Source organism: Vicia villosa, linkage group LG3 (genome assembly GCF_029867415.1).
Source record: "Vicia villosa cultivar HV-30 ecotype Madison, WI linkage group LG3, Vvil1.0, whole genome shotgun sequence".
NCBI classification, from domain to species: Eukaryota; Viridiplantae; Streptophyta; class Magnoliopsida; order Fabales; family Fabaceae; genus Vicia; species Vicia villosa.
This window is the reverse complement of record NC_081182.1, coordinates 17,846,961-17,869,729: the sequence shown is the minus strand read 5'-3', so window position 1 is coordinate 17,869,729 and position 22,769 is coordinate 17,846,961. Positions and strand designations below refer to the sequence as shown.

The window sequence follows — 22,769 nt, the reverse complement described above, 5'->3', positions numbered from 1 at the left end:
TTCTAAAGGTTTTTCCTACATCAAAATCTACGTCCTTTACACAGAAAACCATATAAAAACAATAGAATATGTCCTAGGATCATCTAGTTGATCCTGCAAGTAACCATTTTGGGAGGACCAGCGCTTGTTTTCCAAATTTCACGGCGAACAAATTGACACGCCCAGTGGGACCTTTCTGTCAAAGTTTCAGTTTCAGTTTCTTTAAAAAAAAATCATATAAAATTCCCTGTTCGTAAAACTTCCGAGTCTTATTGTGCATGAAATTAAGGAGTGGTAGGATTTCTAAAGATTACCCTTATAGAACTAAAAGAAAATATATTAGAATGGTGAATCCAAGAAACAACAATGAAAAACACTCAATTTATACCATAGGGGAAGGCATAGTCGCTGCGAGTTCGACCGAAGCATTCCCTTCCACAATTAGTACGACAGTCATACCATCGACGGTACAAAATGGATTAATATTATCCTCGACAACAAAATAGAGTCATCCTATGACTCCCATGCCAACACCGACTAGTGATTATAGACCCTATATGCCTAGTTTCACGAAGCCCTTAAATGGTCGCGAACAACCTTACATTATGCCAACGTCATTTATGGCAGCTTTGCATATGAACATGTTGACATTCGCTGATAATGTGATGACTATCCATTCGCCATTACAAGGGTCGAGATCAGTTGTCAAAAAATTTACGTTGAGGTTCTATTTGAAAATGAGATTATGAGATAATTTTGCGTTGAGATCCTATTTGAAAATTAGATTCGGATACATTAGAATTTAGATTGCTTCTTCTTTTTAATCTATTTAACTGGGCGAGAACCAAGTTAAATATGAGTTTAATGATCTAGCACTTAGCACACTTAAGCAAATGTTAGCTTACCCTATTTTTCTTTAAGTACTTTGTTATCATTGAAATCCAAAGAGTATGAACATATTTTGTTTCAACAAATAATATTAGACGGTATTATAAGACAAGTTTTTGTATTGTACTGTTTTTGATTATCGAAGCACTGGACAAATTTTTTTCTTTATTTTGTTTGATATATTTATGTACGTGACAAAATAATTTAAATTTTACTATAATATTATTTATTTATATTTAAAATATTAATATTTATGAATCAAAATATAAAAAAAAAAAAAGAAGGAAAAAATATGAAAATATATATTTTTTACTCTGATATGTTTATGCCTCATATAAAATAATAAAACTTTTATTATAATATTTGTATTATTATATAAAATATTAATATTTATGAATCCAAATATTAAATAATGATAAGGAGGGAAAAAAAGATGAAGAGATACTTTTTTTTTACTTTACATTGTTGGATATGTCAATGCACTCGACATAAATAATATAACTTTTATTATAATATTATTTATTAATATATAAAAATATTGATATAATATTTATAAATTATAATATTAAATAATGAAAATTATATTAATGAATCAAGATATTAAATAGAGAGAGATCAAAAATTATATTCTAACATTTTCTGACAATTTGTGTTTGGGACAAAAAGTTGTCTCATTGTTTGGTGAGGGACAAGAATTTGCATTTTTGTCCAATTCCTTACCATATATTTTGTCCAGTCCCATTATTAGTTTTTGCATCAAAGAGGGTACAACAAGAGTTGTTTTGTCCAGTCCCTCATTTTTTAGCAAATCAAATGCACCCCAGGTTAATTAAGTCGTGACCGCGTGTATGAATCGCGGAACTACAATGTATATTGAAGAGATGGAAGAAAAGAGAAAAAGAAGTTTTTCTCTTTTTATATTCACTCTGGTACTGGAAAAATTTAATATATGCCCAACTCACAAGGTGCAATTATGAAAGGGAAACCATCAGGTGATTCAAAACTTCTATTTCAAGATCGTTGAAGTGAAACCAAATACCCAAAATCTAGAAGACACGTTCATAAAAAGGAATGGCGCGTTTTTCATACTCGCTGCAAATTCCCTTGTCCTCGTTAGATTTCAGGACACCTCATCCTGTTGAAGGACCTACGTCCAAGAAGGCTTTGTCCAGTAATATAAAAAAGTATGCTGTGAAAATATAGATGATAAAGAAATAAGGTACATGTTTCATTTATTTTTTTATTAGTTTTGGTTATTACTTTGTCACATTTTCAAACACATTATTCCAATAATGTGTATGCCATTCTTTTATTCATCGAACAAAATTTTAATGTGCATAAATAGTTAAATAAGAAAACATTTATGTAGGTTATGCACTACAAAAAAACGTTTTTAGCCAGGGAACCCATCACCAAACAAAATTTTGCGAGGGGAAAGTTCCCCTAACTAAGCAGGTCATCACAATTAGTTTGTGAGGGACTTGTCACTTCGCTATTTTCTTGGAGCTTCTTCCTCGCAAAATGCAGTCACCTTGCTGCCACACAGGCATAGGCCCAGAGTAGTGGTACCGTGTGGTTCAGTGGTGCAGTATTGTGTCAGTATTTAGCTAAGAGTTAATCCCCTGAAAAATTGCAAGCGTTTTCCAATGGCAAATATACATATAAACATAATAAATATACTAGATAAACATACTACATAAATAAAAAAATTGAAAATTTCATACTGTGTACCTGAATTAGATGGACAATTTTGCTGTAAATTTTGAAGCTTTACTTCAAAATCTTCCTCCTCTACATAAATCAATTGGTACATGAAACACAAAATGAAAATAAAAATTAGATTATAAATTAATTCTTGAAGTAAAGTAAATACATAAATGAATCATTTAATAAAATTATCTGAAAATTTATTATGTTGGAGTTGAGAAAATGTGATGATTTTGGTTGTTGTTGAGAGGAAAAAGAGAAAAAAATGGTAAGAGATGGAGTGAAAACGGTGGGTTTTGAAAATGGAAGAGGAATGGAATTATATTAACATGTTTACTGGGTAGAAGCGGTGGGGTTAGTGGCGTGTCATTAATCATGGGGACAAGAGGCGACAGGCCTCCCCTCGAAAACGTAACAGTAATAACAGACGTGGGGCAGCCCCTAGCAAACTGCATGCTTTGGAAAATGGAGACTGCACGCACACTCTGCCAACTCCCACCGATGGGACTAATGTTGTTTCCTAGGCATGGGGGTACCCCTCGCAATTTAAACTTTGTAATTTTGTTGAGGGTTACCCTTGACAAATTTCTGCTTTATTTGACCATTAAAATGACATTTTAGCACCATTTTCATTTGTTAGGGGGTACCCCTCGGCCCTCGTAATGCATTTTTTTTAAAAATAAAAAATTTCTCTCTTTTCTATTTACGAGGGGTAACCACACTCTATATAAAAAATATTTAAAAAAAATCGGTGCCTTGCGAGGGGCTTTACCCCCAAGCAACGTTATTTTTTTGTTTGGGGTTTTATCCCTAGTTATTGAAAGGTTTTCTTGTAGTGATGATTCTATGGCCACAAAGATAGGTTTTTCTACAAATACCACTTATAAACTATTTTACGCGTGTTATCGTCTTTATTTTACTTTATTTGTATGTATTTATTGGCTTAGTAGTTCAATATTTTCCCACAGTGTATTTAGGTTTTATTGGATTATTTAATGAACTCACAAATGAAAAGCATAAATTTCATTCTTAATTGGAATCACTTAAAGATAATAAAATTACTATCGAGAGCTTGGAGCATATTTTTTATTAATTAACGTTTGTGTTCTTTATTCCTTTTTTTATTCATCATCTTGTATTAGTTAAATTGTCATAACTTGGTTGTACAAGTTGTCACGGACATTTGGTTCAACATCTGTCCCGTGAGGAACAAAATTTCAAAGATCATATTTCTTGGTCGGCTTGAACTCAAACAAACTTAAACGGTCGAAACTCGGAAGTCCTAGGTCTAGATCTGTAGATATTTGGGAGCATCCTTCCACGATGGCTCCACATCAATATCAGCGATTGAATAGAGTCAAATTGGAATTCGATGAATTGAAACTCCATGGATCTGAGGTATTGACTTTGTGGAACCTCGATTTCTTTACTAGAGATGCTATCAAATTCTGGATCTAAAAATTGGATATGACCTTGTGAAAATTGTAGGAATCAGAAGTCGATTTCTACATATGGCGCCATTGTTCCGTTGCGGAACCATAAATGTAGAGGATTGCAAAAACGAAGGTGGAGTGAAGTTTCCTGTGCAATTTAGTGATGCAGCACCACGGATCAGAGGTTGCAATCATGATGTTTTTAAACTAGAGGAGTTGATATTGAATCAATGTCGTTGATCGATGTCGATCTTAAATCGATGTTGTTAATCTTCAATGGGACTTATCAAAAGGGGGTACTTGCATGGTTAGCACTTAAACACCCAAGTCTGTTTATGGTTCAAGATAATCGTAGTGAAAGTGGAGACTAGAGATTGTGTACATGAAAACCCTTTATGAAGGTAATTATATTTCGGGCTTAATGAGCCGAAATAGATAAGTGGGTCTCGTGTTATTGGACTTTTGGCCTGCACTAAAGAGAGGTGAAGAAAAAATTTGATAAGTATTTGAGTTAATATTCGGTTACTCTCTACTTTTAAATAGATTTTTTGTGATACATATATAATTTTGAATGTTGACTTGATGAATATTTTAAACATCACTTAATTAATTTTATGATTTCTTTTTACTTAAGTTATGATATGGAGCTTTTATCCATTTCATTATTTTTTTATAAAAGTAAAATTATAATATTAAAAAATATAAGTGGAACTGACCCATCTGATTGAACAACCCCATTAGAAATTAGGTTCGCCTTATTTTTGATAACCCATTAAATAATCGGACCGACGCACTTCAACCCATTTATATATTTGGCTCACCAAGCCGAAACAGGCTAGATCAACTCATTTATCAGCTCTAGTTATATACTAGTAATTAGTATTTGAAAATTATCCAAATGAGATGGATTAATGAAAAACACGTGTCTAATACTTAATAGGCAACTCACTCAATATTGGGTATGGACTATGGGTGAAGAAACTGTAACATTTACTTTTTTTTAGGAAATTTTTGTTGGAACATGTCAACTTTCGATGTGAACCCTACCAATCCGAATCCACAATGAGAATTAAAACCACAAGTTTCTCTATGAACTTGGATTGAATTTACTTTTTATCTATATCAAATAAAAAGTGTAACTAGTGGATGAAATTGTAACCACAACTCACTCTATCAGTGTTGGAAAATTAAAAATATACAAATATAATCTAAAACCAGTTCAATTGATAACAAACATAAAAATTTGATTACATTAAGGCATATTCCAATATGCAACATGTCACTTCTTCATGTATATCCAACCGAATATAGCATCATGTCTTAGTTTGAATTTACAATCAAAAACACAACTTACAATCCAGCAAATCCAAAATATACAACAATACAACCAAAAAAAACATAACAGATTCATAAATAATTCATGTTTTTCCTTCAACCCTAGCATAAGTCAAACCAACACAAGCATCAACAAAATCCTCATCAATAAAATCAGTAGAAAAAACCTGAATCCTATCTGCATAACCTTTCTCAAAACACTGTGCAATAAACAACCTAGCATATCCATGAATCCTTCTCGTAACAGGCTTCACACACAAAACCGGATTATCCGCCACCGGAGTCACTGTATTCTCCACCCTATAAAAATATTTCCTCGCCGTAACCGGTGCCTGCTCACTCAAATTCTTCAAATTCCCATCAAATTTCGTTGACGGAAGATCAGTATTTATCCAATTATCCTTCAAAAACCCCGCACTCCATAAACTACTCCCCGCTTTCGGTTGCGCCGATTTTCGCGGCTTCCATACACATATAACCCTCCTCGGCAACAACTCTGAAACAGTTTTTCCAAAAACATTATCATCCTGATGAATCAAAAACTCACCTAAATTCTCCTCGAGATACTTCTCAAACTCAGGTGGATCTTCATGGCCAAACTCAGTTCTGATCTCGAGGATTACAATCTCAGACTCAGTCTCCGACAGAAACCTTTTAACATCCTTCACTACAACATCGACGTTATAAGTAACAAGAATTCCATGACAAACACGACGATCTTGCTGAACACGAATATCTAACACACGCGTTCCTCGTACAAGCTGATGATATATTGATAAAGATTGACATTGAGCGAAAGGACGAGTGATCAATGGGAAACCGATTTTGTTCGTTGCGGAATCGTGTGTTCCTGGCCATACAATTTGATTGATGTGAGTTTTGTCGGGGTTGAGATCTTTCATCCAGTTTTTTCTGTCGGGAGGGTGATATTCGGAACCGGGGTATTGTTCTCCGGAGGTTTTTAGATCGGTTAGAGTTTTCTTTTCGGTGTGGATTGTTTTTCTTCTTTCCACTTGTTTTGAGAGATGAGAACCCATCTTGTTTGTTCACTGTTGTTGTTGAAAAAGTTTTTTCTTTCTTGTGGCTTTTATTGTTGGTGTTGTGCTTTTTCTTGTTGTAGCTGGAGTTGGCTGTTTAACATAAAAAGGATCAATTAAAGTTATTAAATTTGTTGTCCAATAATAATAGTGCTAAATATTAAACTGTTTCAACTTAATAATTGGTTACTTTATAACAAGATTTTAAATAGGTGTGGAAGCTTCTATTTTTTTTTAAAGATATTTTTTAATTTCGTATGATGTTGTGTTATGAATTAAACACAATGTTCTATAAAATTTATTGAAAATATTTGTAATATAATAATGTATGATGATTTAAATTTTTTATAATTATAAATAATTAAAATAAATAAAATAAAATAAAAGATTTAATGGAAAGACACCGTTAGTGTAAAGAAATTTTACAGTGTTAATAAAAACATAACTGTTAGTTAGGGTGAGAATAGGTTAGGCCGGTCTATAAGAGCCTATGACCTAGCCTATATAAGATCAGGTCAAGCCAGGCGTATTTAACAAAAAAGTCAGACTTAGACCTTTTTAAAAGCCTATTTAATAAAATAGGCCAGGCTTAGGCTATTAAAAAAGTTTATCAGATCTTATAGGTCGGTCTATATTTTCATGTATATTAAAAATAGGTTAAATAGATCGGCCTATATTTGCATGTTTATTAGAAAAAAGACTAAATAGGCAAGCCTATATATGCACATATATTAGAACAAAGGCTAAATAGGTCGACTTATATATGCATATATAGGACGACTTATAAGGTTTCTTAAATAATATGGATTAATTAAAAACCATAATAAAAAATAGGCTTACAGGCCAGGCCAGGCCAGACTCTTAAAAAGGTCAGGTCAAGTCAGAAAAGAGAGCCTATTATAGGCTATAGACCAGACTCAGACCTTTCAAGTTTATCGTAGGCTAGGCTCAGGCCTTATAATGCATAGCCTAGCCTAGTCTATTTTCACCCCTACTGTTAGTTTTTGTAGAAGTTTGACTTTTTTTTAAATCACATATAAAATATTACTTTTTAAGTGTTGTGATGCACTAACCGTGTAAAGTATTTTATACTAACAATACACTACCTTAAGACATTAGGTATATGGTCCATTTCACTTATAAAGTGATCAACCTTCATTTTTTCAAACAAAATGAAACTTTTATCTCACACTTAAGTCAACAATCTCCCCATCAAGTGTGAGTTCATCCAATGCTCATCTCCAGCGGAAAATCTTACGTCAACATACACTTGTATCATCATTTACACCCATTCACATCAAAGACACTTCAACAAAATACGTCGTCTGACCACCACCTTATTAGAAAGACTTTTGATACAAGGAGTTAGTCTCTTACTTGAACCATTGACTTTAATACTATTGATGGATCACAAGGAAGAGCATTCATGTTTGATTAAGAGCAACCACACAAGTGTGAGAGAGAGAGATACCACATATTATCCAAAACCTTAAGACATTAGGTATATGGATCGTGTCACTTATACAAAACTCAACATCCATTTTTCAAGTAATGTGAGACTTTTAACTCACACTTGAGTTACAACACCCTCTACCTATTAAGTCACATGGTACAAAGATGTTCATATCCAAATATTTCAGCTATTATAACACTTGAAAAATATGTGTAGAGAGTTTCTATATCACAATCATGCAGAGCACAATTTATGGGACAATTAACACATTTGTCATGTAACATGTTTCTTGTAGAAAAGCAATTTCTACATATCCTCAAAATCAAGTTATTGACTTTCGATGGTGCTTTAATCTTCCAAATGAGGTGTCAATGACTAGAATGTCTGAAAAAACTAGTATTAATAAGGTCTTGGATAATCAGCCAATAAAAACTCTTTACCGAGTAGTTTTCATTAGTCTATATGTTCCAAACCCGTCTATCTGCTATCACCAAATAAAAAAGCTTAATATTGAAAATAATTCAACACTAATTAGATCGAACATAATATTGACTAATTGATAATTCAACATCTTAGTATCAGGAAAAAAAAGGCAAGACACACAAAGATGATTATGACTTATGAGTTTGCAACAAAAGAGATGATGGAATAAGAGAAGAACCGTCGCTGTCATTTTTCATTTAAAACTAAAATATTCAAATCATCTCTCATATAACATCTGTTTCCTTCTCTCAAAATAAATTTAACACTACATATGCTACGTCATACAAAACTTGAACAATGATCCACCGATGAGACGAAAAAATATGTGTTAGAAAAGTATTGAGCTTTGCAGAATTACGATATAAAACATTACGGATCCGTGAGATTATCCCATCCTAATTTACCAATTAAAACAAGATTAAAAGCAGTGAGTTTTTAAAACTCATACACCTCTCTTTTTTCTTTTTTTTTATTTCCAATTTATCCTGGACAACCATTTTTTTCACTTCGGAAAAAATAATGTCCTCAATATCCACAATTTTTGGAATAATAATATTTTAGTTACAGGTGTGCTATTTGTACACTATTTTTCATACACCACATGTACACCGTAAACAACAACAAGGCAAAAATGTGGTTGCACAAAATCCAAGAAAATATAAATTAATAAAAAAATAAAAATAGTATATTAAATGTAGAATTATACGGTGTAGTGTACACTGTAAGTGTACATATATCTTTTCTGTTTTAGTTAATACGTTTTCTTTCTAAAAATTGTTGATTTGTGTTGTTTACGTCACAACATAAATTTTTTTTTAAAAAATGTTGTTACCACATATTATTCTCTAGACTAATAGTCTACACATATTTAATAATTAAATTTATCGAAGAAATAAAACGTGTTAAATTTTTTAAAAAAATTATTCCTTTTATTATGATCATATTTGACTTGATAGATTAAATAACTCAAATACTATGTTCACTCTGAATTATAAAATTGAACAAATGACTAGTATTTGTTTTTATTCAATTAAACTTATGTTCGATTATATTGAAGATTTAGAGCCTCAATTAGTCAGATATGTAATGTGTGGATGTGAGTTGGATCATTAGGCATTATTATTGTTGAGTCATAATTGATTAACATTTTTTAGTGGTCCACTTGTATATGCCGTCCAAACTTGTCTCTCTTGATCATTGTTTATTTCGTTTTCTTGTACTAATTGTCATGATCAACTGTTTTTGTTTTGATAAACTGTCATCTTCAATTGTTGTTATATTATCTTTTTTGTCAAATAATTTTCTTCAAATGAATGGATAACATCGTTGAAATTACGTAAAAACCTCCAATTCGTCCAAATGGACCTATGCCAAAAAAAAAAATTATAATTATCTTATATAGCAGGTAATATGTTGTACCCTTTAAGGACTTTCATCAAAATCAAATGAGTGGAAACTTTATTTATATCTTTTAAAAATAGGGATACACTTATTTAAATGAAAAAAGTTACAACCACCACAACAATGGATTGGTTACAATAACAACCTGATTAAACCAAAAATTAGGACGCACCTTGCCCCCGTTAGGTATGTATATTTTGCCTGTATTTTTTTGTGGAACATACCAAAATTTTAGATTCGCAATTTCAAATACGTCTGTTCTGTGCCGTTCTATTTTTTTTTTTGTATTTTGTGGACACGGTTATATACATAAAATTTTATTTTTTTAAACCTAAAAGATGTAAAATCTATGGGCATTTCCCGCCTCGCCTTCACTTTTTGCAGGACATGTCAAAGTTTAAGGTCTGCACCCTTAATTAAACATACTTCGTCCTATTTTTTTACGGACTTTTAAAAGACGGAATCAAACGGGACGGGTATGCCGTTTGCCACCCCTACCAAAAACTATCCTAAAGGCATGAATATAGTGTTAGAAAATTAATTTAAACTAAATTTCCTTATAGTATTTCAAGCACTCTCGAATGACTTAGAGTTTTGATGCAGGAATACTCAGGATAATTCAACCTTATCGAGTATTCTACAAGACAGATAAAAACTCGAATATATAGAAGAGTGTCTGAAATTTATTCTAGAGAATTTGCGTTTTTGTGTTGTGATTTTCTGAATTCAGAATGAATTATTTATAGGTCATATTGGTATTGTTTCACAAGATAGCGACCCTTGGTGAAACAATCTCTTTTACCAAAAGTCACAATGATCGGCCTACAACAACACACTTCAAGAGTTGCATGGTTTCATTCTGCAGCACTTTATAAAGTGCCGGCATTTTTTGAATCCACTTCTCTTTTGAATCCACTTCTCTTCTCTTGTCAAAACAAATATTATAATAATTACAACATATAATAAACTCAGCATCACGAAAAGAAGGAAGAAAAAAACAGATTAATATCTTACATAATAATAACACAACCACACATACCACCTAAAAAACACGACCAATTAATATGTGAGCCCTCAAAATCCAAACATTAAGAAATTGGGTGCATTTAGTATTTGATTCACATCACATTCATGTTCTTGAAGTATCGGACATTTTTTCATAGATACAACTATGAGGAAAATTGGAAAATAATAGATCATAAAAATTACATAATTGGTGTGAATGTGTAAGTCCTAAATCACAACACATTTTTACTATACTTCTACAACAAATTATCTATCTCTACTAGTTTTGTGGTTGTGGTCTAAGAGTTGCTACTGTATGTGACTATTAAACCATCCAAAGAAAGACATATCATAGGATTCATTCTTCCTTATGTCATTCTTTGTATAACATTATGAAGTGTTTATTTAAGAAAATTTCTTTACCAACTTCCTTACTTATGAGGGTCACCCCCAGCGAAAAATCCAATTTACCTCTGCTTCGGAAATGAACTTCTGAAATATTTTTTTTTATAAAAAATTTTCATATTTCGGAAGTGCATCTCCGAAAACACCTCATGGGGGGTGTTTTCGGAGATGAACTTCCGAAAACACCTTTGTTCAGATTTTGGGGGGTTTCGGAAATGAACTTCTGAATTATGCAGAAACTGTGTTTTTTTTTTATGTTTTTGGAAACAGTCTCGTATTTTTAATTAAAGGAAGCCGAGAAATAAAATAAGCGACAAATAAACAGAAAATACTAATATGATAAAAAAATAATATATACAACCCGATCTGAATCCAAATAATAATAGTGTGCTAAAGATACAATCCGAAAACAAAAAATAAATAAACCCGACCACTACTGGGTGTGCCCAACCCTCTCTCCCTGGGACCTCCTCTGCCGCCTGTATGCTGCCGCACGACCCGCATCAGTGACGATCATCTCCATCACGGCCACTGCCTCTGGACCGCCCTGATGAACGAGCCCTCGATCCAACACGTCCCGCCCAAGCATCTCTATCTGCTAGCAGATCGGCATGAGATCAATGACGTGGTCATCCTCGGCCTGCTGGTTCTCCAGGATCTCCTCGTGTGCTGGCCTAGGAGCGCCGGGAACGTCGGGTGTCAGCAGAGGATGGGACACCCGGTAGAACCATGTAAACAATTGGGATCGATTAATATGCGAGACAAAAGAAAAAACTAAAAAAATTGCACTTCTGATACAATTCGGAAGTTCATTTCCGAAACTGGGATGGAGGTGTTTTCGAAAATGAACTTCCGAAACACCTCTGCGCAGAACTTCTCTGCAACCTTCAATGGCAGACCCCAAAATCAAACTTCAAACCTATGTCTACACATTCTAAACATCCTAAATATCAGTACAAACCTAACCTAATACATTTTTTGCTATTTGTAAACACCCTAATATAAATTTTAATCATAGATCTTAAAATCAAAATGTTTACCGATTGAATAGATTGGAGGAGTTTTGAATGTAGTAGAGCAAGTAGATGGAGCCTTTGGTGTAGCTTTGAAGTGGTTTGTAGAAAAATCTCTTTGGGGTTGAGTTTGGAAGAAGATTAGGGTAAATGAATTGGGGGAGGGGGTTGTTTTGCTTAATCTGCAAAACGCGCAGTATTTCGGAAATGAACTTCCGAAATGCTGTTTTCGGAAATGAACTTCCGAAATAAGACAATTTTTTCAAAAAAAAAGGCGTTTTCGGAGATGCATCTCCGAAAACACCTTTTTCTTGCATTTCGAAAATGCATTTCCGAAATCAGGGGTAATTTGGGTTTTTCACCAGAGGTGGACTAGAAGGTTGGGAGGTGGCCAAAGAAATTTCCTTATTTAATTAGAAATATATCAAAACTGTGAGTGGTTCATAATGTTTATTTAATTAGAAATATATCAAAACTTTGAGTGGTCTCCTCCTATGGTTTCTCTAACTATGGTTATGTCTTTACTCTGCTAATTTACTAATTACTCTCCTAAGTTCATTTGATAAAAAGAATTGAACTATTGAACTGAACTGAGCTGAAGTTAAAATAATCGAACTGTTATGTTTGATTAGTGAACCAAACCATTCCACAAACAGTTTTAGAACCGAACCGTAACTGAAACCGAGCCGAACTGAAGCTGAACCCAAACTAAACCAAAACTGAAAATGAAAATTGCTTAAAACAAGTAAAAAATATTTTAAAAAATTTAAAAAATAGCTTAACATTTCGGTTCTTTGATAAACGGTTCGGTTTGGGAAAAATTATCTTCTAACGATTCGGTACAGTTTGAAATTTTGAAACGGTATACCAAATCAATAATTTTAGTTCAGTTCGATTCTTAGTAAAATGAAATGATTCGGTTGTAAATTGGAGTCAAACCATAGAGGCTTGAAGTTACATAGAAGCGATACGAATAAGGAATGATCTGGCAATCCAAAGAATCGGGGTGGGGAATTTCATTCCACTGTTGAAAATTGTTCTATTTTGTTTAGCGCAATGTTGAATTTCGGCCATTATATAATAGTTTAATCATATATAATGTTTTGGATATTCAAATATAAGAAACTTTAGATGTAGCTTAAAGCTAACATCAAGAGATACAACTTTCTTGAAGTTACGAGAGTCTAATTTGAACTCTAAAAGATGAAAAGGGAAAATAAATCAAGAACGCAAAAGAATCTAGGTAGCACATTGTGGTGCTATGCGCTGAAGGCCAACACATCAAAAATTTTAAGTGAATTGTGATGCCTCCCGTAGCGAAAGCCAAACACTGTCATATGTTCGTGCCTTTGTATCGGCGTATAGAGATTTTCCACGACATTGCACTATAGTGTAAAATTAAGTTATTAATCATTATTTTATCAACCCTAAGAGTCCACTACCATCACATATTTAGTGGGAAGTAAGGAAAATATTTGAATCATCACATTTTAGAAGTAAAAATGTATCAATGCTTAATTTGTTTAACATAATATTGAAATATAGTAAAGTTTGAATTCAACTTAAATATAACATCAAGAGACATAACTTCTATGAAGATGTGATGGTCTAATTTGAACTCTAAAAGGGTGAAAAGGGAAAATAAAGTTAAGTGTGCAAGACAGTTTGGATATAGCATTGTGATGGTCTCATGCAGTGAAGGCCATCACATTATAATTTGAAAGCGCATTGTAACGGGTCATGCAGTAAAGGCCAAAAATTGTCAAAAGTCCATTCCTTTGCATCAGCGCATAGAGATTTTTCATCACATTGTGCTACGGTCTCAAATTGAATTATTTATCACTATTTTATCAACTGTAAAAGCCTAGTACCATGACTTATTTAGTGGGGGGCAAGGAAAAGATATTAATCATAAGATTTTATAGGTAATAAGGTATTAAGACTATACTGACAGAATTGTGTTAGGCCATATATGGAGATAAGTTTACCAAGCTTGGAAGAATAGGGCTCAGAAGAAGCAATACAAAGCTCACTGAGTGTGGGCAAATACCACATTTCACCCAAAGTTGGGTTTCTTGTCGCCTATTGGTCGCGATACTCGTCTAGCCTATTGATCACATCACTCGTTCCTATTGGGATTGGATTATACCATCTCCCCATCCACTTATGAAGTGTGGGGACTGATGTAACACCCTAAACCTCAAAACTTTATTAAAATAATTAAATGAAAATTTAGGATGTTACTCGACAAAACATTCATACTTTCATCATTTGAAATTCAACATCTTGCAGCAGAATTTAATCATAACATTATACTTCAAATATTCATTTCAAAATAAATCTAAGTCAATAACTTAATTCATAAAGTAATCCAAAAACAACTCAAACGTCTCGTTCCCAATGTTATATATTAGAGCATTTTTAAACCAACTAAAATAACAATAGCGAAAAAATAAATGAATATAATCTCTAAGGCTCTCTTGCAAACTCACAACAGCTAGATCATTCCTCCTGAGTATTTGTATAATAAGTACCAACAAACACAACCTTCGATATATTAACAGTGTAAAGAAAGCAAAAGTAGATTAAAATACACAACAACCACTTTCATTCAATTACACATCAACACTGCAACAATTATTCTCATTCAACATGATACACAATTCACACCAATTCACAAAGTTTTCATGCATGCAATCTGACTCGCGACTCAACACTACGAATGTGGTACCAACTCAACAATGGTTCTTTATACGAACCGGGTTCCCTCTTCTGAGCTATGGACAATCGACTGTTTCACGCTCCTTGTTTCTTATTTTATTGGAATTTTTAATGGACCAATCAATTGTTCTAGGGTGTCAATCGATTGCCAGCTACAACTTTTCCAAAAATTCCAATTTTAATAATGTTTCAGTAATTTTAATCACTTTTAAACCCCACCTAAACATGCCATAACAACTTATTTCGAAAATCTAACATTTTATGTCAATCATCTACTGTTATTACATCTTAAACCTACCGATTACATATAATTTCATCAATTTAACATTACCAACAATGCCTCATGAAAATCACTGTCATGCTTATCATCACCAACACAACACATCAACAAGAACTGTTGAAACAAGTTTGGTTATGCAACTATCCTTGAATTTTAATGATAACAAAGTATATATTGTGTAGAGAACAATTTTGTACTCTAATAGTTTTTTAAGTGCAAAAATTGTGATTAATAGACTTTGGATCTAGACTAGCAAGTTTTGGACTTTGGACTAGTGAATCTTTTGACTCTGAACAAGTAAACTCTGATCTCCAGACATCAAACATACGCTGATCCTTTAAATAATACGAAGATTTGTTTATATAAAAAATCCGGCATTTGAATTATTAAGAAAACTCTTACGGAAAGAATCTTATCTAGAACAACTCTGAAGTCTCACTCTCTCCAACATTCTGAAGAATGACTCTGAACTATGATCAAGTTTCATCATGTCTTATTCGAAAGCTCTGATTTAAGAGGATACCTTTGAAAGAATATATTGAGAAAATAGTAGTACGACATCAAATATCCTCTCCATTACCCTGCTAATCAGGATAAAAGACTGCACTTCTGTACCAACATTGTTTCCACTTGTCCCATCCTTTCTCTCCCACTATATTGCAAGTGTCACTCTACTATAGTATAATCAAGCGTCTTCATGCAAGTTGTGATATTAAGAAATTTCAACTTCACCCTCCAACGTGTTTATTCATCATTTATATAAAGAGGTCTTTGAAGTATGGAAAAATAATAAGTAATGAAGTGAGAAGCACTAAGAACAAAAAATGAGAAACTACACAAAAAAGGAAACCATTATTTTTAAAGCTTTATTATACTTTTTCATTCTTTTTTAGAAAATCTTGTTTGCACTAAATTGTGTGTATCTGCTTTCTTAAAAGCATTTTGTAAATACAAATCTTGTATTCTAAACCTTTGGTTAAATTCCTTAAGGGACTAGGGTACAGTCAGAATAGGTGAAGTGGTAATTGGGGAAGTGTGACCCAAATTGGCACGGTGCGTAGTATATCCCTTGCCATCGAGAAATATGGTCTCCATTCCATTATCGTCATCGGCATGTTGCGTATTGTATAGGGTCCTTTCATCATCACCTCATCACATTCCTTGGCGTTCTTGAATTCCAGAATGAAATACCTTTCCTCATTGTAGAACATATCCGGTAGTTGCACAAATGACCACATCTTAATCATATAGTTCTTCACTGCGTTCATGCTAAGATTCCCCCAATGGCATACATGATTATAGCTGTGTCCCGGAACCAAATTTCGGATTCAACATCTCTAACCACGATTTCCACCTCCTTATCCCCATCCACAATCACCGGTGCCACAAACTAGATCGCCTTCCCATTCGCAGTTTGACGATTTCCGTGAATGACATTTACCCATAGCTTTGTGTCACCATTATTCTTCACTTCTTTTCCGTCATCAACCTTCACCTTTGATTTAGGTTTTGGTGTAAATCCTAAATCCCCATCTTCATTCACTGGTCTTCTTTCACCACACCATCCTCCTTGAGGACTTCATTAGGAATTTCTTCTTCTTCCTTTGTACCCTTCGTTTCCGTCACAACCTCGCCTTGTGTGCTCGTCGTCGGCGAACACGATACCTTGTTCGGTGATCGCCCTTTCTTCCGTGACATCACTATTTGTTTAATAATTCAAATTGCTTAGTGTTGCTTATTAATAATAAGGAAGATGAAGTGTATTTGTCAACTTAGTTGCCACATATCCAAACATAAACGAACGTTTGAGAAAAATAGACAAAACTTGACTCATACACCTATATTTTTAAAATTGAAGAACTAATAGGACCACTTTTAAAATTAAGGAAGCAAATTGAACCCCAAGATAAAGTTATCGATACAAATGTATTTTTCCTATGTAAAATCAACTATCTAGCTATTAATAGAAGATACCACCATATTCCCTAAAATGTCATTTTCTATTTTTAAATTTACAAAGCACAAAGGTTAAAATGTTTTATTCATAATCAACCTATTTTTTCAACCTTCCCATCATTTCTCATGTTGCCACATGTAATAAACCAATGGACAATCCAATAATTCTCATAACATATATTTTCTTTTCACTAAAACCATGGTACACCACCCTCCAATTTCAACACATTTCCACTTCACTTTTAAATATCTTTTATCTCTCTCTCTCTCTCTCTCTCTCTCTCTCTCTCTCTCTCTCTCTCTCTCTCTCTTTCACATGGTATAATATTTATATTGGATTTTTCATTATAAAATTAAAAATAGTATTGAGAAGATTTTAACAAAAAAAAATGCATGTTTCTTCCCCTAGCAATGGCTGGCACCTAAAATGAATAAATGATAAAGATAAAGATTACCAAGTACGCACAGGGAGGTTTAGGAGATGTGGATGCCTTGTGTAGAGAATATGAAACAGTTGGATGTGAAGGTTGATTAGGACCTTGTAAATTTAGGAATGTTTGGGATTTGCGATAATAGTTCTAGTAGTACTGATTCCAACGACCATGGTGATAGAGATAGTGGCCATCATTTTCTCTATTCTTTCCTAGGACAAGCAAGATATTCAATGGAATATAGTTATTCAAGTTGTAAGGGCGTCAAAAACTTTGAGACTTTCTATACTAATGAGGATACAATGGCACCGTTTTGAGTCTCAGGTCTTTAGGACGACCAACATCGCCTCTTCCCAAATACAAACGAATGGTTGGGTTTTCATCAAGGGTTGAGATCATAAGAAGGTATTTAGAAATCACACCTACAATAGGTATCTATTTTTTCATTCTACGACACTCAAAACATGAACAAAGGTATATGGGTATCTATAGGCGATCTCATGTAGAGGGTTCTGCTTACCTTGCATTCAAATAAATATAAAAATTGGAAAGAAATATTTGTGAAGCTGCTAGGAATAGGAGAATGATCTATGGTTATATTTAAAGATACCAACAAGCACTATTTCCCTTTGCATTCGATGAGAAATCTTGTGTCAATAAGCGTCTTCTATAATGAATTCCTAAGCGAGACGGAAAGAGAGACTATTGAGCTCTAGGATGTGTTCTATGTCATGAACACCAGAAAGATAATGGAGTATGACCAGAATGATGATTGTGATACCGAGATGGCTAATTATTTGAGTAAGAATTATTCTCTTAGTTGAATGCTATATTTGTGATTATTTTGTCTAACCTTTCTCTTCCTTTTGGTAGGAATAATGACCCTGATTACCGTTTTTTAGAAGAAAACTCTTCATACAGAGAGAAAAGTTGAACAAGGTGAGGCGTGGTCCAATAATGGTCCTAAGAGAAATTATGTGAATTTGATAATCCGCGACAAAGAGAAGATGATGGAAGAGGAGATTATAATCTCCACCTTGCATATTAACATTGTTAAGTCAAGGAAGACTGATGCGACTTATTCTCTCGTCTAGGATATGAAGCACAAGGTAGCCAAAGGCAATGCCTAATAGATCTAGATACTAAAACCTCCATTGTTCTAGAGATGGCATCTTCCCAAGGGATCACTTTGTCAGCTCTTACTGGGAGTAAGACGACACCCCCTCTCTAGAATGAGGATTTTGACACCAGGAGTTTTATGTGGAACATTTCAATTTCCCAGTTCATTTTCCCAACTATCACAAGATGGAACTCATGGCCAAATGATGTGTGGTCAATCACAAGTATTCGAATCACGTCAAAGTAATACAAAAGATTATTGTTCCCACAGAGACCAATCATCAATCTATCGACTTCTATTGTTAGGGTGCTTATCTAAGGCGGATCAATTTAGTTGTTCGAGAGTATATAGTGCAAGAAAATAAAAAGGATAAAGTAAATTGCAGATAAAAGACAGGCTCGAATGTAATTTACATCAGTCAGATAAAATATTTCGATTGTCTTTTAATAGAACTATTTACGGGGCAATATTTTCTACTCTTGAAAAGAATCAATTTAACGGGAACTTGTCGCTTTCGCGGACTAAGAACCGAGTTTACTCTCTAATCAATTCCTTCTATTGTCATTTATAGAAGGTGCTTTTAGCGTTAAAGAAGCAAACATATTTATAAGAAATTGGTTACTTGACTTAGTAAAAAAGTAGTTTTAACTTGGAACATTTTGGCTTTTCCAAAAAAAAAACTTGGAACATTTGACTTAAAAGAGATTCATGGCTTTCGCTCAAGAATCAGATTTCAAACCCATAAACGCGTCCGAAAACAGTTTCAAAATTGTTTTCTAAAAGTGTCAAAGATTCCTAATTAACTAAACAAAACACTTTCGCTCTTTTTGAATGGTTAAAAACTAACCAAGTTTAACTTTGAAACTAGGACGACTTTCGATCTTATCCAAACAATTAAGTACGGAAAACTTGTGTTAAAAGTTAAAACAGTCCCTAAAGTATTTCTACAGATACAATATATGAAATGTTATCGTGACAACTATCTTTGCATTCTAACCTTTAAAAGTTTAGAAAGACATGGAAATGAAAGTAAGCATATTAAAGTTGAGCATGTTAAAATAGCAATAAAGACAAGCAAGATAATAAATCAATTAAAGCAAGTGCAAGACAAAAACGATTAAATAAAAGTAAGACTGTAAATAAGGAACCTGCTCCAAATCGGAGACTTGGATCTTGTACAACTGAAAGTAAATGCTAATGGAATAAAAATGGTGGAAAAATTAAAAATGTGCTCCAACCTAATCAACAACGAATAGTGCAACAACCCCTCCATGTGACGAACTGTTGCTTTTACAAATGGTAAGTATAAACTTAGTATTGTAAACTAATTGGATGATGATCAAATGAACGAAAACTCCTATTTATAGAAGTTCTTCAGGCCATGCTTTTACAGGAATGTTCCCCAACTTCTTTTGGGTGGGATTTGCTTTTGTGAAGACGGCGGGCGCCGGACAAGGGTGGCGGCCGTTGATTGTGCAAATTGGAAGATCGTGAAGGACGTGGCAGTTACCTCCTGGGTGAAAGCAGACACGTTATGGAGTCTCCTAAAGCGGCCGCCAAACACTAATTTAGGTCATGCAAGTTTCCTTATTTTTGAAAAAATCTTGTATGAACCTACGATAGAAACTTGCATGACCTAAAAAACTTCTTATGCCTTGTTTATTTATGGGAGTGGAAATTTTTCTCTCACTTATTTTCACTTGATTAACCTCAATCCTTTTATGGGAGATTCTCTGACTAATTATTATGCCTTCTCTCACCATGAAGTAATACATTTCCCAATTAAGAATTAAATTAGATTTTTAACATCTTTCTAATACAAGAGATAATTTAAACAAGAAAATATCAAAAATAGAACAAAAAAATCATCTATAAAAACTTCAATTGCTTTTCAAACATATAAGAGAATATGGACATAATGCACCTTTGAAATGTTTCAAGAGTGTTACTAAAAACTTCTGATGCCATTGCAATTTGGTTGTAATTATTATGTTCGGCTAAACCCTCTAACAACTGATCAATGAATGGAAGGGGAAAATAATCCTTTCTCGTTCATGATCACAAATGTTCCTCCTTTCTTTGGAACTACATGAACAAGACTTACCCATAATCTGTAAGATATTATATATATAAGACATACATCCAACAACTTCACCACTTCTTTTCAAACTACTTCTTTTATTCAAGTATTGGGTTTTCTTTATGGTTGTACTATCAACTTGTATCCATCTTCCATCAGAATCTTGTGCATGCACACCGTTGGGTTGATCACCGACAAGTCTTTAATCGCCCTTTCTAGTGCTCTTTTGTGTTACATGATTACTTGTAGTAACATATCTTCTTCACCCGGGATTATATGAGAGTTGACGATCATTTGTAATATGTTTTCTTCAGTTAAGAACACATGTCTTAGACGGGACGGAAGGTGTTTCCACTATATTCCTTTTGTTAGGCCTTTTAACTCTTCCTTTACATGGAATATTCACAAGTCTTACAACTAAACTATTTTGAATCGGCTTTGGGGTGTCTATGCTTTCATCATAGTTATAGATTTTCTTTCTATTTGATCTCCATTACATTATATTACGCTTATTGATAGACTCATAACATATTCTAGTGACAGCTTTGGCACTTGATTTATATAAATTCATCAATGATGATATCAAGGATCTCCACATTATGATTCCTTCTCACATCTTCTTTATGCTTCATTGTACCACATACATCTAGCTTAAATTATTCATCATACACTTTTAAGGTTATTGTACCTGTAATACGGTGAACTGACTTTTTATAATCGAAAAATGTTGCGGTTAAGCATGAGTCGCCACCGACTTTTATTTTATCCAATTTTAGGAAAGGCTAAAAGAACAGGAAAAGACCTTTAAAAAAGATTTTGAGTTCGGGGGGTAAGTTATGCGAAGGGAAGGTGTAAGGCACCCTTTGCATCCATGGTTATCCATGGGCTCTTAATTGCTTAGCTCACTTTTGTTTGTTTGAAATGTTTGAAAAGGAGGTGTGAAAAGTAAAAACTTTGAAAAAAGAACTTTAGCTTGTAAATAAGCGTAGTCTTTTTAAATTTGATTTGAAAAGAGTGGGAAAAGAGTTTTGAATTTTAGAGCAAGCAATTAATAGCAACTACCCTAAGTTTAAAAGTTTTGTTCTTTTAGTCTTTCAGGTGAAAGGATCTGTCCATACCATAAGAGGGCAGGAAGTCTTTCAATTGGATGTGATCGGGTCATCGAGTAATCATTCGCCATAAGACTGTCCCTTGCCATAAAGAGGGCAGATAGTCTAAGGGAAGGATATAATAGTCATTTTATTTTTCAGACATCATGCGAGGATACCTTAGCAATTGGGACAATCTTTTATCGAGGCAACTTCGAGGGAGTTTCAATAACTTTGAAGGCAACATTGCTTTAGGTATCCTCGGAATCGAGGGACTTGACTATTTAGTACACTTAGAGGCAACATAATCGTTAAGGCAACGGGCAACAAAGGCAACAAGAGGAATTACCCTAAAGGTGTGTGTGGGTGCAACAGATTAAGTTCAAATATTTAATCTTATATTGTTAGTGTTCTAACGTTTGATTGATGATCTTGCACTCCCTAGGATTACTAACCACGCAGTTTAAAACGAGCAGAAATTAAAGGCAGAAGTTAAAGTTCCTACGCTATTACAATAAACACCTGCGGGGATGAGGGAAATTAAAAGGCGGAAATAAGAAAAATCAACAATTAATTTTAAACATCTCTGAACACTTTAATCTTCATGAACCTTCGATTGACTCTGAAAATGACAAAAATAATAGGGGTGAGTGTAGGCGGAATTCTTTAACAGATCAAGTAAACCCTAGTTGAACCTATAAGGAAAATGTAACAATTAATAAAAATTAAATTTAAGAAAAAGTGTCGGAACTTAGCTTTTTGATTGGCATGGCGCGTAGGCGGAGAATTTCTGATTAACCCTGAAAATTTGAACAAAGACAGAAAAGGTTAGTGCATTGACTGATCTAAACCCTAATTGATCACAAATCCTAAAGGTTTACAAACCCTAAAGGGTTTTTTAAGAAAACTTATTGTGACCCAAAACATTTATATGGCTAAGAATGCGTTATCGGA

The 22,769-nt window shown here is 33.6% G+C and overlaps 1 protein-coding gene across 1 annotated transcript; it reads right to left on the bottom strand.

The window, feature by feature from the left end:
- Positions 1 to 5,211: 5,211 nt before the first annotated feature.
- Positions 5,212 to 6,514, bottom strand: LOC131660482 (uncharacterized). The gene has a single exon (XM_058929726.1). The coding sequence runs from the start codon at positions 6,377 to 6,379 to the stop codon at positions 5,426 to 5,428; it is 954 nt and encodes a 317-aa protein (XP_058785709.1). The 5' UTR covers positions 6,380 to 6,514; the 3' UTR covers positions 5,212 to 5,425.
- Positions 6,515 to 22,769: the final 16,255 nt, after the last annotated feature.